Source organism: Diabrotica virgifera, chromosome 1 (assembly GCF_917563875.1).
Source record: "Diabrotica virgifera virgifera chromosome 1, PGI_DIABVI_V3a".
Taxonomy (NCBI): Eukaryota; Metazoa; Arthropoda; class Insecta; order Coleoptera; family Chrysomelidae; genus Diabrotica; species Diabrotica virgifera.
This window is the reverse complement of record NC_065443.1, coordinates 176,282,561-176,297,457: the sequence shown is the minus strand read 5'-3', so window position 1 is coordinate 176,297,457 and position 14,897 is coordinate 176,282,561. Positions and strand designations below refer to the sequence as shown.

Below are 14,897 nucleotides of genomic sequence, written 5' to 3'. Positions count from 1 at the left end.
ATTGTTGATAGTGGGTCTCCTTGTCGTAATCCTTCTTTGGTTTCAAACTTTTTGGATGTATACCCTTGCCAAGCTATTTCGTTTGTTGTGTTTTCCATCGTCATCTTTATCATCCTGACAATTTTACTTGGTATCCCCAATTCTTTCATCAGTTCGTACATCTGCTGTCTATTTACTGTGTCGTAAGCTTGCTTAAAGTCTATGAACAAAGCATATAGTACTGTTTTATGTTCGTAACAGGTAGTCTGTATTTCTTTTAAGGCAAATATTTGGTCAGTCGTTGATCTGTTGTTTCTAAAACCTGCCTGGTATTCCCCCAGTATTTTTTCCGAATAATGACTTAGCCTTTTTCTTATACTTTGTGCCAAGATTTTGTAAACTATTTCTAATAGTGCGATGCCTCTGTAGTTTTCGCATCGCATTCTATCACCTTTTTTATGTATAGGGCATATTCTTGCTATGGTCCACTCTTCTGGCATTTTTTCTACTTCCCATATTCTTTTTATCAGGTCATATATCTCTTTCTGTAGTCTTTTCCCTCCTGACTTTATCATTTCGGCCGATATTTCTGTTATTCCTGGGCTTTTGTTATTTTTCAAGCTCTTTATTTCGTTCTTTATTTCTTGTTCTGTGGGTATTTCTATTGCTATCTGATCATCTTCAATTTCATGGTTTGTTTCCTTTTGTACTTCGCTCTTATTTAGCAGTTCTGTGAAATAGTTTTGCCAGTTTTCCATTATTTTTTCAGGCTCATTTAGCAACATCCCTTTATCATCTCTCATATATGGGTTGTTTTTTTGATATCCTCTTTCCATTTTTTTTGCTTCCTGGTAGAATGATCTTATTTCTTTTTTTTGAAATTTTTCTTCTATTTCTTTCAGTTTGTTCTCGTTGTATTTTCTCTTTTTGCTTCTACATTTTCTTTTCATGATTTTTCTCAATTCTCTGTATTCTTCTCTAGTGCTTTCTTCATCATTTGTGAGATTTTTGAGTCTTACTTTTCTTATTGCTTCTGCTACTTCTTGACATTCTTCACCATACCAATCTTTTGTTAATCTTAATTAAAGATTACTTGCGCCATAATGCGGAAATCTGCATTTTTTACAATTTAAAAGGTAGGGGTGTATTGCACCCCTAAAATGCAAAAGCGCAAGTTGATGCTATATAACTTTTATTGCTTTGAGGTATCCTCTAACTATTTACTGATTTTCATGAAAATCGATGAAGGTTCAACGAAATAGGAAGTGAAAACTTACAGTGACTGCACTTTCAGAAATCTAAAAAATAATATTAAAAAAGGGGTGTATTTCACCCCTAAAATGCAAAAAGCGCAAGTTGGCACTATGTCACCTTTGTTCCTTGAGGTATCCTTTAACCACTCACCAATTTTTATGAAAATCGATGGAGGTTCAACGAAATCTGAGGTAATAACTCATATCCACCTTCATTGACTCCACTATTATTTCTACGGCGTTTAGTGGTTTTTTATTCTTGTTTATTTATTACGGAACATTATTTTAATTTAAAATTAATTTTATTCACATTTTAACATGCTGAATGACATAGTCCAATGATTCATTGTCTTAATAATTAAGATTACCACACATATCACTTATATCTTTAATAAAAATTTTATTTGAATAATATTATCAATGTTTTCACAAACATAGGATTAAAATATTTTACCTCGGGCCAAAGATTTTTAACTCTTTGTAAAATTTACGACATGTACGTGAATACCGACCATAATTATTATGCATGCTAATCCCTTTTTAGGTTATGTACCTATAATAGGTATCTATTTATAGATCGGATAGGTAAACGGGTATTTCCATCAACAAGTAGCACTATCATTGGGTGCGTTCGGACGACCACAGCGGCTGGACAGCTGAGCCAGCGGTAACGTTTAGACGACACCGCTCGAAGTCAGCCGCTGAGAGATTTACTAAGCATTCCCTATCAGCACTGGATACAACCACTCAGCCGATTTCTGCTGACAGTTAGCCGCTGTGGTCGTCCGAACTCAATCATTGACAATGCCACTATTTGTGTAATCTTGCAACGCTGTTTGATGTAATTCAGCGGAACAAAAATGGAAGTTTACTTTTTCTTGAACATTTTAACATCGCTCCATCTAGTATATCAAATAAACACTCATATTTTACAATCTACTGAGATAGAAAGAGTGGTGACATCTAGTGACTGTCTCAATGAAAATCAAATAATTTTAAACATAGCTCTGAGTTACTATGTCTAGTTATACAATGCTAACAGTAATAGTTACAGCAAGAAAACCTACATACAGAGTCATATAGTAAAAATGAAATACTTACTATAACTTTTCTTTGAATAAATCTAAAATAAAGCTCAATTCTGAAATGCATCAAAGTGATCTCTCCAATAAGTATATCCAGATCCTTGGGATCTATCTTTTCCAATTTATTGAAACTCGAACTGGACGACATTCTGGATAAGTCATTTATAACTTGAATCTTTTTTTGGAGCTGTCGTGTTTTCCCCCATTCCAACAATACTCGTTTAGTTTGGATATCACACTCTTTTTGTAAAATTGAAATTGCCGATATTAAACGTCCAGGGCCGTAATACGTTTCCAATAAAGGCTGATGGGTATCTGTTATCCTTGCTAGACCTTCATAAAGTAAGGTTAACGTATCAGCGTAAATTACTGTATGTCTTTTGTCAGATGGCGGTGTATTGATGGCAGATTTCAGATTTTTTTCTGCAGTTAAAGAAACTTTGGTCCTTAAATAGTTACAAAACTCTTTTATTCCTTCTTCGTGTAATCTAAAAACATATTTAGTTTATTTAGACTGAGTTTTAACATAAAACGTTCACGGAAAGGGTAAAAAACAGGCGAAGAATTAGCCAGAAACGCAAAAATTAAAATATTCAAAATTTTCATAAAATGAATAACCACTAACCACCCATCAATACAAATTGATGCAACAAAGAAAATTATATTGGTATAAAACGTGAAGCACGACAACATGAATAAACATAAAAATATACTTAGACATTATTGTTAGGTCATAAGCTTGATAAATTACGTGCTACACAACTTTTCATATTACCCCGGTAAGCTAACAGTCTCAGAGAATTAAGGGAGTGAGTACTTGAAATAAAATATAATATAAAGAGAAAAAATAGTAATTATTGGGCGCCATCAACAAATTAAAATATATTGCCATATGTCTATACGAAAATTACAAAAAAAACTACTAGCAATGACATTCCATTGAACAGAAATCGGTACTTACCATTGATGTCTGAGGTAGTCTGTATGTTTATTACAATAAGGATCAGAGATAGATTGTGCAAAATAAAAAGACATAAGTTTAAAACATATTCATTGTTTATTTATATATAAAAAAAGTTAAAAGGCAAAACTAAATTGGTAAGAAGTGAATAAATATATTAAGTCCTTCGCGTTTTCAAAAGTTCGAAGAAAAAGAATTAAACAGTTTGTTACAAATACCTGATGATCTGCGGTGGTGCCGTTGGCTGCTGACCCCGTGTAGTTAGCTCGGCTGAGCTCTGGTAAAGCGAAACGGCGACATTTCACTTCACTTTACAATTATTTCTGATCGAAAGTACTATCACAAAAGTTGTTTTTCTTATATGAAAGATAAAATTCCATAGTCTTGTTTTATATTTAAAAAAGTAACTGCTTATTTTGATTATTAGTCACATTTCATCAAATTGATGATAAAAGAATTAGTTTGAGCAATTGAACTTTAGTTAAAAGATCGGAACCACGTTCTACGAAGATTGAATTAAGTTCTTCTTGGAAAAGGCATACTCTACGCCACTACTAGAAACACTATATCATTTATTTCACCGGAACAACAACACCAGAAGATGCCGGTATGGTATCTACGACAAACACATCGCTCCTGCTACTTTTACTACAGAATCTATACAAGATTCTATCTGAGCCTAACTTTGGCACAGACAATGAAAACTGGACTCTTCACTGCATGTCCACTCAAACTTAACTCTCTGCCAGACCAAACTTAACTAACTTTTTAGTTCTCCTTCAAACCCGGGTTCCCTCTTAAAAAAAAAAAGAAGTTACCTCCCATTCTACCAACATCAGATCTTTTATCCAATAGAAATAAACCAAAAATTTCTTCTGACAATAAGATAGCGAGAAAATGATAATAAGAGCATCCTACTGAGGCGGTAATCTTTCTTCCTAACCAATAAAAAAACGCTTATTTTCCGTAAACAGATCTCTGGTCCTCACCGAAATCGCTGACTATTATAACGGCCAAATTTTGAGAACTCAGACACTTGAGGATTTTATCAATGCTATAGACGTTATTTATGTCGACATTTCAGCTCTAACATAAACATTTCCCAGTCGTTTTGTCTCAAAAAGTCATTAAATCCTTTTGATAGCCAGCCGAAGATACCACGTGCTCTTTTCTTGATATTTGAACGGCAAACGAAAAACATCATATCGTGGGATATATACAAAATGGTTTCGCAGTATAACGCTTGCATCTAATTCATTCGTCACCACAGGACCGGCCTGATATATCTATGATGAATTTGAGACCGTTACAAACGTTATGTGAAGAACACTAGGATCTTATGTACAGCTGCGACCACTAAATAATTTACACCCTTACATATTATCTAGTAGCCGATTTTTGAATTTTTACCTCGTTTAAACTCAAATTTTACGTCAAAGTTACGTTACCATTGGCTGACCCAGAATAGGTTGACTAAAATTAAAAAATCGAAATAAAATAAATCTACTTTACAAAATATATCAAAATGGAAATTATTATAGTAAGATTTTTGAATAAAATTGAATTAAAATGATTAACAAATTGAAGAATCTCAGATGCAGAATCCACCAATTTAATAAGAATTAAAAATGGTAAATAGTATTTTAAAACTGAGATTTTTCGTGTTGAAAGTTCTTACTGGTACATCCTTAATCTGCGACTTTTTCAATTAATAAGACAGCAGACGACGAATATAGAAAACGAAAGGGAAACGATCACATTTCGCTTTCATTCGTCTAGGAAAAACGGACAGCAGAGGAACTTTCAGTACTCAAATCCGAGTAAAGGAAATAAAAATAATAAATGATGGTTTTGCTTGTTTTCGATTCAGAGGATTGCACACCAGCTAGACAGGCTGTTTCTACCATTTCAGGCGTCCTCAGTAGCTTTCGTTAGTGTGCCTACCTCTGGACCGAAAAACAGCTCTACCATCATTTTAAAGGGAATCTGAAAAATAATTCAAATTTCCCATCGGACGCGATACAGCGACATCTACTAACAAATTGAAGAATCTCAGATGCAGAATCCACCAATTTAATAAGAATTAAAAATGGTAAATAGTATTTTAAAACTGAGATTTTTCGTGTTGAAAGTTCTTACTGGTACATCCTTAATCTGCGACTTTTTCAATTAATAAGACAGCAGACGACGAATATAGAAAACGAAAGGGAAACGATCACATTTCGCTTTCATTCGTCTAGGAAAAACGGACAGCAGAGGAACTTTCAGTACTCAAATCCGAGTAAAGGAAATAAAAATAATAAATGATGGTTTTGCTTGTTTTCGATTCAGAGGGTTGCACACCAGCTAGACAGGCTGTTTCTACCATTTCAGGCGTCCTCAGTAGCTTTCGTTAGTGTGCCTACCTCTGGACCGAAAAACAGCTCTACCATCATTTTAAAGGGAATCTGAAAAATAATTCAAATTTCCCATCAGACGTGATACAGCGACATCTACTAACAAATTGAAGAATCTCAGATGCAGAATCCACCAATTTAATAAGAATTAAAAATGGTAAATAGTATTTTAAAACTGAGATTTTTCGTGTTGAAAGTTCTTACTGGTACATCCTTAATCTGCTACTTTTTCAATTAATAAGACAGCAGACGACGAATATAGAAAACGAAAGGGAAACGATCACATTTCGCTTTCATTCGTCTAGGAAAAACGGACAGCAGAGGAACTTTCAGTACTCAAATCCGAGTAAAGGAAATAAAAATAATAAATGATGGTTTTGCTTGTTTTCAACCCTCTGAACCGAAGGTTTGAGTTTGTGTGCAACCCTCTGAATCGAAAACAAGCAAAACCATCATTTATTATTTTTATTTCCTTTACTCGGATTTGAGTACTGAAAGTTCCTCTGCTGTCCGTTTTTCCTAGACGAATGAAAGCGAAATGTGATCGTTTCCCTTTCGTTTTCTATATTCGTCGTCTGCTGTCTTATTAATTGAAAAAGTCGCAGATTAAGGATGTACCAGTAAGAACTTTCAACACGAAAAATCTGTTTTAAAATACTATTTACCATTTTTAATTCTTATTAAATTGGTGGATTCTGCATCTGAGATTCTTCAATTTGTTAGTAGATGTCGCTGTATCGCGTCTGATGGGAAATTTGAATTATTTTTCAGATTCCCTTTAAAATGATGGTAGAGCTGTTTTTCGGTCCAGAGGTAGGCACACTAACGAAAGCTACTGAGGACGCCTGAAATGGTAGAAACAGCCTGTCTAGCTGGTGTGCAACCCTCTGAATCGAAAACAAGCAAAACCATCATTTATTATTTTTAAAATGATTAAGTTTGGGAATTGCTACTGTTTTTTGTGCGTCATTCAAATACATTAAAAGGGATTTAGGGACGTGTTTAATACCTTTTTATTATATTTTTCAATAAGCGCGAAATTTTTAACAAGCACTTTGACATTTAGCAAATCCTTACGACACTGTGATTTTACAGTATTGCGATGTAAAAGTGAAGGTATAAACTATTCAGTGACCGCAGCTGTACCATCTTATAGGAAAGAATAAATAGATAGATAATAATTAGAGCTCCTTTAGAGAATAAAAGTAATAATTAGGTGGGAAAAATATATCCCGATACATAAGCGATACACCATCGATGACTTTCATTTTGAGCGCGTTACATTTAAGTATCTTGGAACAACAATAACTGAAGACAATGACGGATCACAAAAAATAAAATAGGATACATGCTGGCAACAGATGTCTTTTTGCCCTCCAAAATTTTATAAAATCGAAACAACTAACAAAACGTACGAAAATACAAGTGTATAAAATAATCATACAACCCGTTCTGATGTATGGAAGCGAAACGTGGACGATAACAAAGGCAAACGAAGAGAGAGACTACGTGTTTGGAAAATAAAAATCCTAAGGAAGATCTTTGGGCCTGTGCTGGATCAAGCATCATAACAATATAGGATACGAGCTAACAAAGAGCTCGAAGAACTTTCCCCAGATGCCAACATCATAAAAGAAATAAAGTCCAGAAGACTCCAATGGGCAGGGCACCTCAGAAGACATTCTGACCAAAGAACATTAACGCTGGTGTGGGAGGAAGTCCCAACTTGAAGAAGACCACGCGGCCGCCCTCGACTCCGGTGACGAGATAATACAGCAGGAGTCCTGAAAGCTATGGGCGTGGAGAATTGGATAGAGGTTGCTAAACACAGAAAACAGTGGAGGCATGTTGTCGAGTCGGCTAAAACCCACGAAGGGTTATAACGCCACGGAGTAAGTAACTAAATATCAGCGCTTAGAGATTGCATTGCAATTGGTATCGTTAACTGAACTAACGCGGCCATAGAAAATCTTGAGCGAAAAGTATGAACCCTTCTCATAAAGGCACAAAAACGTCATCCTCATAGTACAGTAGAAAAAACGTCATTACCGCAGTATTTACGAGGAAGAGGCTCAAGAGTATACCTAGGTGAGCAATTAGAAAAACAGATTACTAATTTAAGAACTTATTTTAACTCGGGAAGAGTCGCGCTCACTTCTGTCAGGTAAGCAGTAATTTAAAACAAATTTCTATTTTATCATATTTTTATTTATTTGTTGATAAAAATATTTATTTCTAACAATTTTAAAGTTAATTGGTTCTCACCAAAACCATGACTTCCATAAAAAAAAGAAAAAACAAAAAAAAAATACCTACGCATTACTACAACCTTGCTCGAGGCACTTACGAGTGGAAAGTTATGTTGCAAAATTTTTCATTAAGTTATCACGGAAAAACATAAAATGTTACATTTTTTCTAACGGCGCGACTGCGCCCTGGTTAAGAAGCAGGGTGAGACATATTTATACTTTACATCGCACGATTTGCGAGTAGATCACAATTCGACATCGATTAAACTAAGAAATGCGAATAAACCACCCATCTAAGGGAAAAATATGCAAAAATCATCTGGACGGGCAAACCTCTGCATGAGCGAAATCTAAATAAAGTCAACCAAGACTATGTCGGCAATACAGCGTCGAACTATTGCTTCAATGTTCGATAAGTCCAGGCTATTGCTACAACTGAATTTAAGGAACGGTTATAACTCAGTAGGAAAGATCCTTCATCAAGAGATAGCTAACAAACTGGAAATTATCCAAACTAAGCATCCCCCTTATTATCAATACGTCCCTGACGCATGACGGTATGCTTGACAATGACAACTACAAGCTATACTGTGAAGACCAACTGCTAGCGCATAATCGATCATACCAGTTAACAAACTAACTAGACAAACAACACTAATTGATGTGACGATGTCTAGCAACTACAATCTGCGTGTCAAATATAACGAAAAGATCTCTGAATACAGAGATCCGTAGATTTAAATACGGACACCATGGAGGTTGGAAAGTACCCAGATGATACCCATTATTTTCTCTACTACTAGAGTCATTCCCAAGCATCTCAAAGAAAATATAAAAAAGCCAAGTCTGAGTGAATATCTCTATCAGAATATGCAAATAGCTGTACTACGCTCGACAACGTCCATGTGTAACCTCCAAGTAACCTTGGTGACTCTAGGTGACCACCAGAACTCAATCCTTTTGATACTGTAGATATCTGGGATGAGTGAATTTTTCCCTTAGAGGGAATGAGAGGAGTAGATGATATGTGGGAATCTGAAATCAAAGATGGCGGACAGTTGGATGGCTAGGTGGAGTTGGGGCCGTAGAAGTAGCCCCTGGATGAAGTGTGAAGAAGTGACGTCAGAGGGGGTTGGGGGTTGGTAGCAAAAGATGTATTTAGAAGTAGCCTCTGGATGCGAAGACGAGGGGGCCGGAGGGGTTGAGGGTTGCAAAATATGATTTGTAGAAGTAGCCTGTGGATGAAGAGACGAGGGGGTTGGGGGCGATGGGAAGCGTTATTTGGTAGCAAAATATGATATATGGGGAACGCAGGGGATGTAGTAACGACGTTTCTATCGATTCAAGCCAAAGACTCATTTTATTCATATAAACGAAACAAAACATATAGGAGATTCGCTAGTTTATATTTTATTAATTACAACGATTATTCTCACGCATCGCAAATTAAAAGAAAGCATCGAATTTTAGTATTACTTCGCCGGGAAACATGTGCAAATTCTTATTTTCTTAGATGAATGTTTAAACTGCAAAAACGAATATTCTCGTGGCAATGACGCACCGGGATCGATTACAATTTTAGTAGATAATTTTATCACAGGAAACGTACGCGTTAGGAAACCGCAAATAGTTTATATTTTATTAAATGAATGTTTATATCTCACGGTCCTCACGCAAGATGACAACCGCAAAATTCAAAAACAAAAAAGTATCGATTTTAGTATTACACCGGAATCAGCTGGACATTCTGGAAAATTCTTGAAATAATATACCCGCGTGCACTACGTCACCAGCTCTACCATTTCTATATTTAAGAAATATTTTATCATTAGGTACAGGTCAGGACTAAGGAAAGTTTCAAAAAATTTAAAATTAATATATACAGGGTGATTGAATAGTGGGGTAAATCTCAATAGATCCGCTATAGTAATAGATAGCAATAAAAGGTAATAACAAAAATTGTAGCCAACTTTGAGCTTCACATTTTAAAATTAATTAGAATGTTACAGGGTGTTCTATAACATCGTGGCAGGCCAAACTTATATTTTTTAAAATAGAATACCCTATATTTTTTATATTCGAAATCTTCTTAACTTCCTCATTACAAAAATATAAAAGTCTGTTATGTTACACAGGGTATTTACAAAGTTATATCCAAATCTCTCCCGCTTCCTGTATAAATTAAAATAAGCACAACAGCAATGGTTTATTGGTGCCATATTTTTTTGTTGATTGTGAAAATTTTTAAGAATGGTCGATATTGCTAATTTTCTTTATATCGAATACAGGGTGAGTCAAAACACAAGTACAATATTTTCTCAGTAGTTTTAAATGGAACACCCTATATTTTATGTCACTATCGAAAAGTACCGTTACCGTACTTTAATTTTTGTATAATATTCCCTATGCCTAAATTTATTAGTTTTCGAGATATGTATTTTCATTTTTCAATGTTGTATATAAATTAAAGTACGATAATGGTACTTTTCAATAGTGATATAAAATACAGGGTGTTCCATTTAAAATTACTGAGAAAATAATGTACTTGCGTTTGGACTCACCCTGTATCCGATGTAAAGAAAATTAGCAATGTCAATCATTTTTAAAAATTTTGACAATAAAAAAATATGGCATCAATAAACCATTGTCGTTGTGCTTATTTTTATTTATACAGGGAGCTGAACTTGTTACGATTTTCATAGAGAATTGGCTATAACTTTATAAATACCCTGTATAATATAACAGACCTCTATATTCTTGTAATGTGGAAGTTAAGAAAATTTCGAATATAAGATAAAATATAGGGTGCTCCATTTAAAAAACATAAGTTTGGTCTGTCACGATGTTATCGAACATCCTGTAACATTCTAATTAATTTTAAAATGTGAAGCTCAAAGTTGGCTACACTTTTTGTGATTAACTTTTATTGCTATCTATTACTATAGCGGATCTATTGAGCTTTACCCCACTAATCAATCACCCTGTATTTATTCTTTAAGTTAAACCTGTTTCATTTCATCAATGTCTTCCGTGCAGTGCAGTCTAAGAGTTTTGCAAACAAATACACAAATTAAAATCGGATATTCAGTGGTACGAAGATAGAACCGCACTTGAAAAACGATTTGCTGAGTTTCATTTGTCTACTAAAAAACTACCAAAAACACAATACCCGTTAAACAGAATTCAACCAACAAGATGTCTCAACTAACGACATCGTTTCTCATTCTTACAGCTATTGTTAACAATGTCCTTTATACAAACGTTCCAAACAATGTTAAGAACATAGCGATATGTTTTAATGATGCAAAAACTGATTGTAATCGAAGTGAATGGACTCTAATGGATCATGAAGTGGTGAATTATGGACAGCTTCCAGTATTTTTCAAAGCGATACCAAAGTCAGGAGGAGCATTCTACAAGATCAAGCTATGTAATATCCCCAAATAACACTGAAAGTGATTCAAAATGGTGCAAAACTAATAATAATGACATCTCTCAATATGGTAGCATCCATAAGGAATCCATTATCATGCTCAGCTTTGCAGCTGAGCATGACTTAATCGTGCTAAACACATTTTACAAACTACCACATAGACGCCTGTATACATGGAAATCACCTAGAGACAACGGAGAAGACGTTAGAACCAAGTTAAAGAAAATACGCGGAAAAACTGTAAAAAAACATGACATGAGAAAACTGAAATGTAGCAAAATAAAAGAAATAGTCAGTAAAACATTAAATAGCAAATTCAAAGAAATCGATAATACAACGGAAAGCACAGAAGATAAGATAGAATCCCTTAATAAAACGATAGACGACATTCAAAACAATTTTATGAAGAACGAAGAAGGTAAGAATAAGACATGGATGACGACAGAGATTCTGCAACTAATGGAAGAAAGAAGGAAAAACAAAAACGATAACTCCATGTATAAAACATTACAGCAAGAGATACAGACAAAGATCATAGAAGTCAAACAGAAAAAACTGAAGAAAAAAATGCTAGCAAATCGAAATTCTACAAAATACGACGACTTCAACGTGCATAAAAAGGTAAGAGAAATTACAGGCAAATGTAAAAACAGAAGAATAAGTAAACTTGTTAATGGCAATGGAGAGATAATCGTGGACAAAGAGAGTATCAGTAATGCCTGGAAAATTTACATACGAAATTTATTTTTTGATGAGAGGGAGAACTAGTCCCCAATACCTACAGAACCAGGACCACCTATACTAGTGGCAGAAATAAGAGCAGCCATAATATCACTAAAAGAAGGGAGAGCTCCAGAACCAGACGGAGTACAATCTGAATTTCTTAAACTTCTTGATGATGAATCTTTAAGAATATTATGTAAAATCTTCAATAATATCTATGACACACAGGCAATATCCCAAAAGATTGACTAGTTTCAGAATTTATTACCTTGCCAAAGAAACGCGGAGAATATAGGCTAATAAGTCTAAGAAGCCATACATTAAAACTTTTTCTTAAAATTATACATCGTAGAATATACAAGTTATGCGAAGAGAGAATACAAGACACACAGTTTGGATTCATGAAAGGCGTAGGTACAAGAGATGCACTGTTTAGTCTACAGGTATTATTTCAAAGATGCGGAGATATGACTTGCGATATTTACATCTGCTTTGTGGACTACCAAAAAGCATTTGTTACAGTTAAACACCGAAAAATGATGGATGTTCTAACAAAAGCCCAAATGGATGATAAAGACCGGCGTATAATACAAAATGTATACTGGAACCAATCAGCCACAATAAGAACGAATCTTGGAGGTGAACCTACGGAAGCGATCCAGATTATACGAGGCGTTAGACAAGGATGTATACTTTCACCTATATTCAGAGGAAATATTTAGTGAAGCCTTGAAAAATTGCGAACATGGAATACTCTAAATGGAGAACGCCTAAACAACATCCGCTATGCAGACGATACCGTTATTTTTGCAGACAGTTTGAACAGTTTACAGCAACTAATAAACAAAGTAAATGACGTAAGTGAAAGATTTGGACTTCAAGTAAATTATATCAAAAACTAAATTTATGATCATCAGTAAAAATAAAATTAGAGACGCTTAACTACTTATTAAGAATACACCAGCGGACCGAGTAAAACAGTAAACCGATCTTGAAACAATAGTAAACGAACAATGGGATCACTCACAAGAAATAAAATGTAGAATAGAGAAGGCTAGGAGTGCATTCAATAACATGGCCAAACTCTTTAAAAGCCACAACCTTAATCTGGAGATAAAAGTAAGGCTCCTACGATGTTATATCTTCTCAATATTATATTACGGAGTAGAATCCTGGACACTCACTGAAGCAATGGAGAAAAAACTTGAAGCTTTGGGGGAAAGAATGGGGAAAGAAAGAGAGGTGATGTATACCATTAAAAGAAGAAAGTTAAAATATGTCGGACACATAATGAGAAACGGCACTAAATACAGATTACTGAAGGTAATCCTTCAAGGTAAAGTATTCTGAAACCGAGGAAATGGGAGAAGAAGAATATCACGGTTAAAGAACCTGAGGAAATGGTTCTCCACAACAACAACTAATCAATTTAAAGCATCAGTTAATAAAATAATTATAGCCAGAATGAGCGCCAATATTCGAAACGAATAGGCACTAAAAGAAAAAGATCGGAAAATGTCGACCTCCTTATGCACGAAGGTGTGCAAGAGTAAAAATTGAAATGTCAATGCCAATCTTAGTTCGAAGTGCATCTCTACACACTCGTTCAACTTCGAGGAACACATTCGCGCGGGGAGAAACTAAACTTCGAGTGCTGTGACTCGATCGCAAAAACCAACAAAGAATGAAAGTAGCCCGAGGCGAAGCGAAGTAGCATGAAGTGCCTCTCTACACTCTTGTGCTCGCTGAACTTCGATCAACTTCGCGAGTAGTATAGTGGACGCTTTAGACAACTTTAGAGACTATTTATGAAGACGAAAACTTGCTGATAAATGTGCACTGTTTGAATCGGTTGATATAGTTGTTCCATTATGTCTTTGCACAAACGTCATGGTTCATTTGCAAACAAGTTAAATCAAAATATTAAGTGAAATGTACGTCGATACGTAAGTTCATTGATATGTACTGTCAATTTAATACTTGGGAAATGGTTATTATCGGTGGATGTATTTTATAAAGTTATATTGTACATTTATTTTGAACTATGTTATAATATATTTAACACAATATAACTTTATAAAATAAACACAATATAAGTTATAAATTCCAATAAACAAAACAAAAAATGCTCTAATGTAACTGTCACTGAAAATGATGAAACGTCAGAATTCATAGTAAACAAGGTATTACATTCCGAAGAAATAAAACTTTTAATGAGACCAAGTTTCTGGTTATGCTTTCGTGGTTTCTATTACTTGCAAATACATGTCATATTGCAGTGAATATTACATGCATTTAAAGAGCTCATACAAGTAGATACAATAACAATAAAAAAATAATATCCAATTTGATAATTATTCAAACAAAAGATAATAATAATAAATAATAAATCTACTATCTGATTTCACAAATTGTTTCCTTCAGTTTGCTATTCTTCATTACGTGCTATCTCCGCGACGAAGGTTGGCAATAATCATTGCTATTCTAACTTTTGACACTACAGCCCGAAAGAGTTCAGTTGAGCTGCATCCAAACCATTCTCTGATATTTCTCAGCCAGGACATTTTCCTTCTACCTATGCTGCGTCTTCCTGGAATCTTTCCCTGCATTATTAATTTTAGGAGTTCATATCTGTCACCACGTGCTATATGACCAAAGTATTGCAGTTTTTTTATTTTGGCGGAATCCAGTATCTCCCAGCTGTTCTCTATTCTTTTTAGTACTTCTTCATTGGTTGTTCTGTCTGTCCAGGAGATTCTTAGCATTCTTTGATATGTCCACATTTTAAATGCTTCCAATCTATTGAGAAATTGTTTAT

The 14,897-nt window shown here is 34.6% G+C and overlaps 1 protein-coding gene across 4 annotated transcripts in view; it reads right to left on the bottom strand.

Annotated features, from left to right (window-relative positions):
• The window catches only part of LOC126878895 (conserved oligomeric Golgi complex subunit 4), a 234,484-nt gene that overhangs the window by 165,490 nt on the left and 54,097 nt on the right, over nt 1-14,897 (bottom strand). For all 4 annotated transcript variants that reach the window (XM_050641789.1, XM_050641792.1, XM_050641791.1 and 1 more), the window contains exon 4: nt 2,334-2,805. In XM_050641789.1, the coding sequence (XP_050497746.1) occupies nt 2,334-2,805 (472 nt within the window). The remainder of the gene's footprint in view (nt 1-2,333; nt 2,806-14,897) is intronic.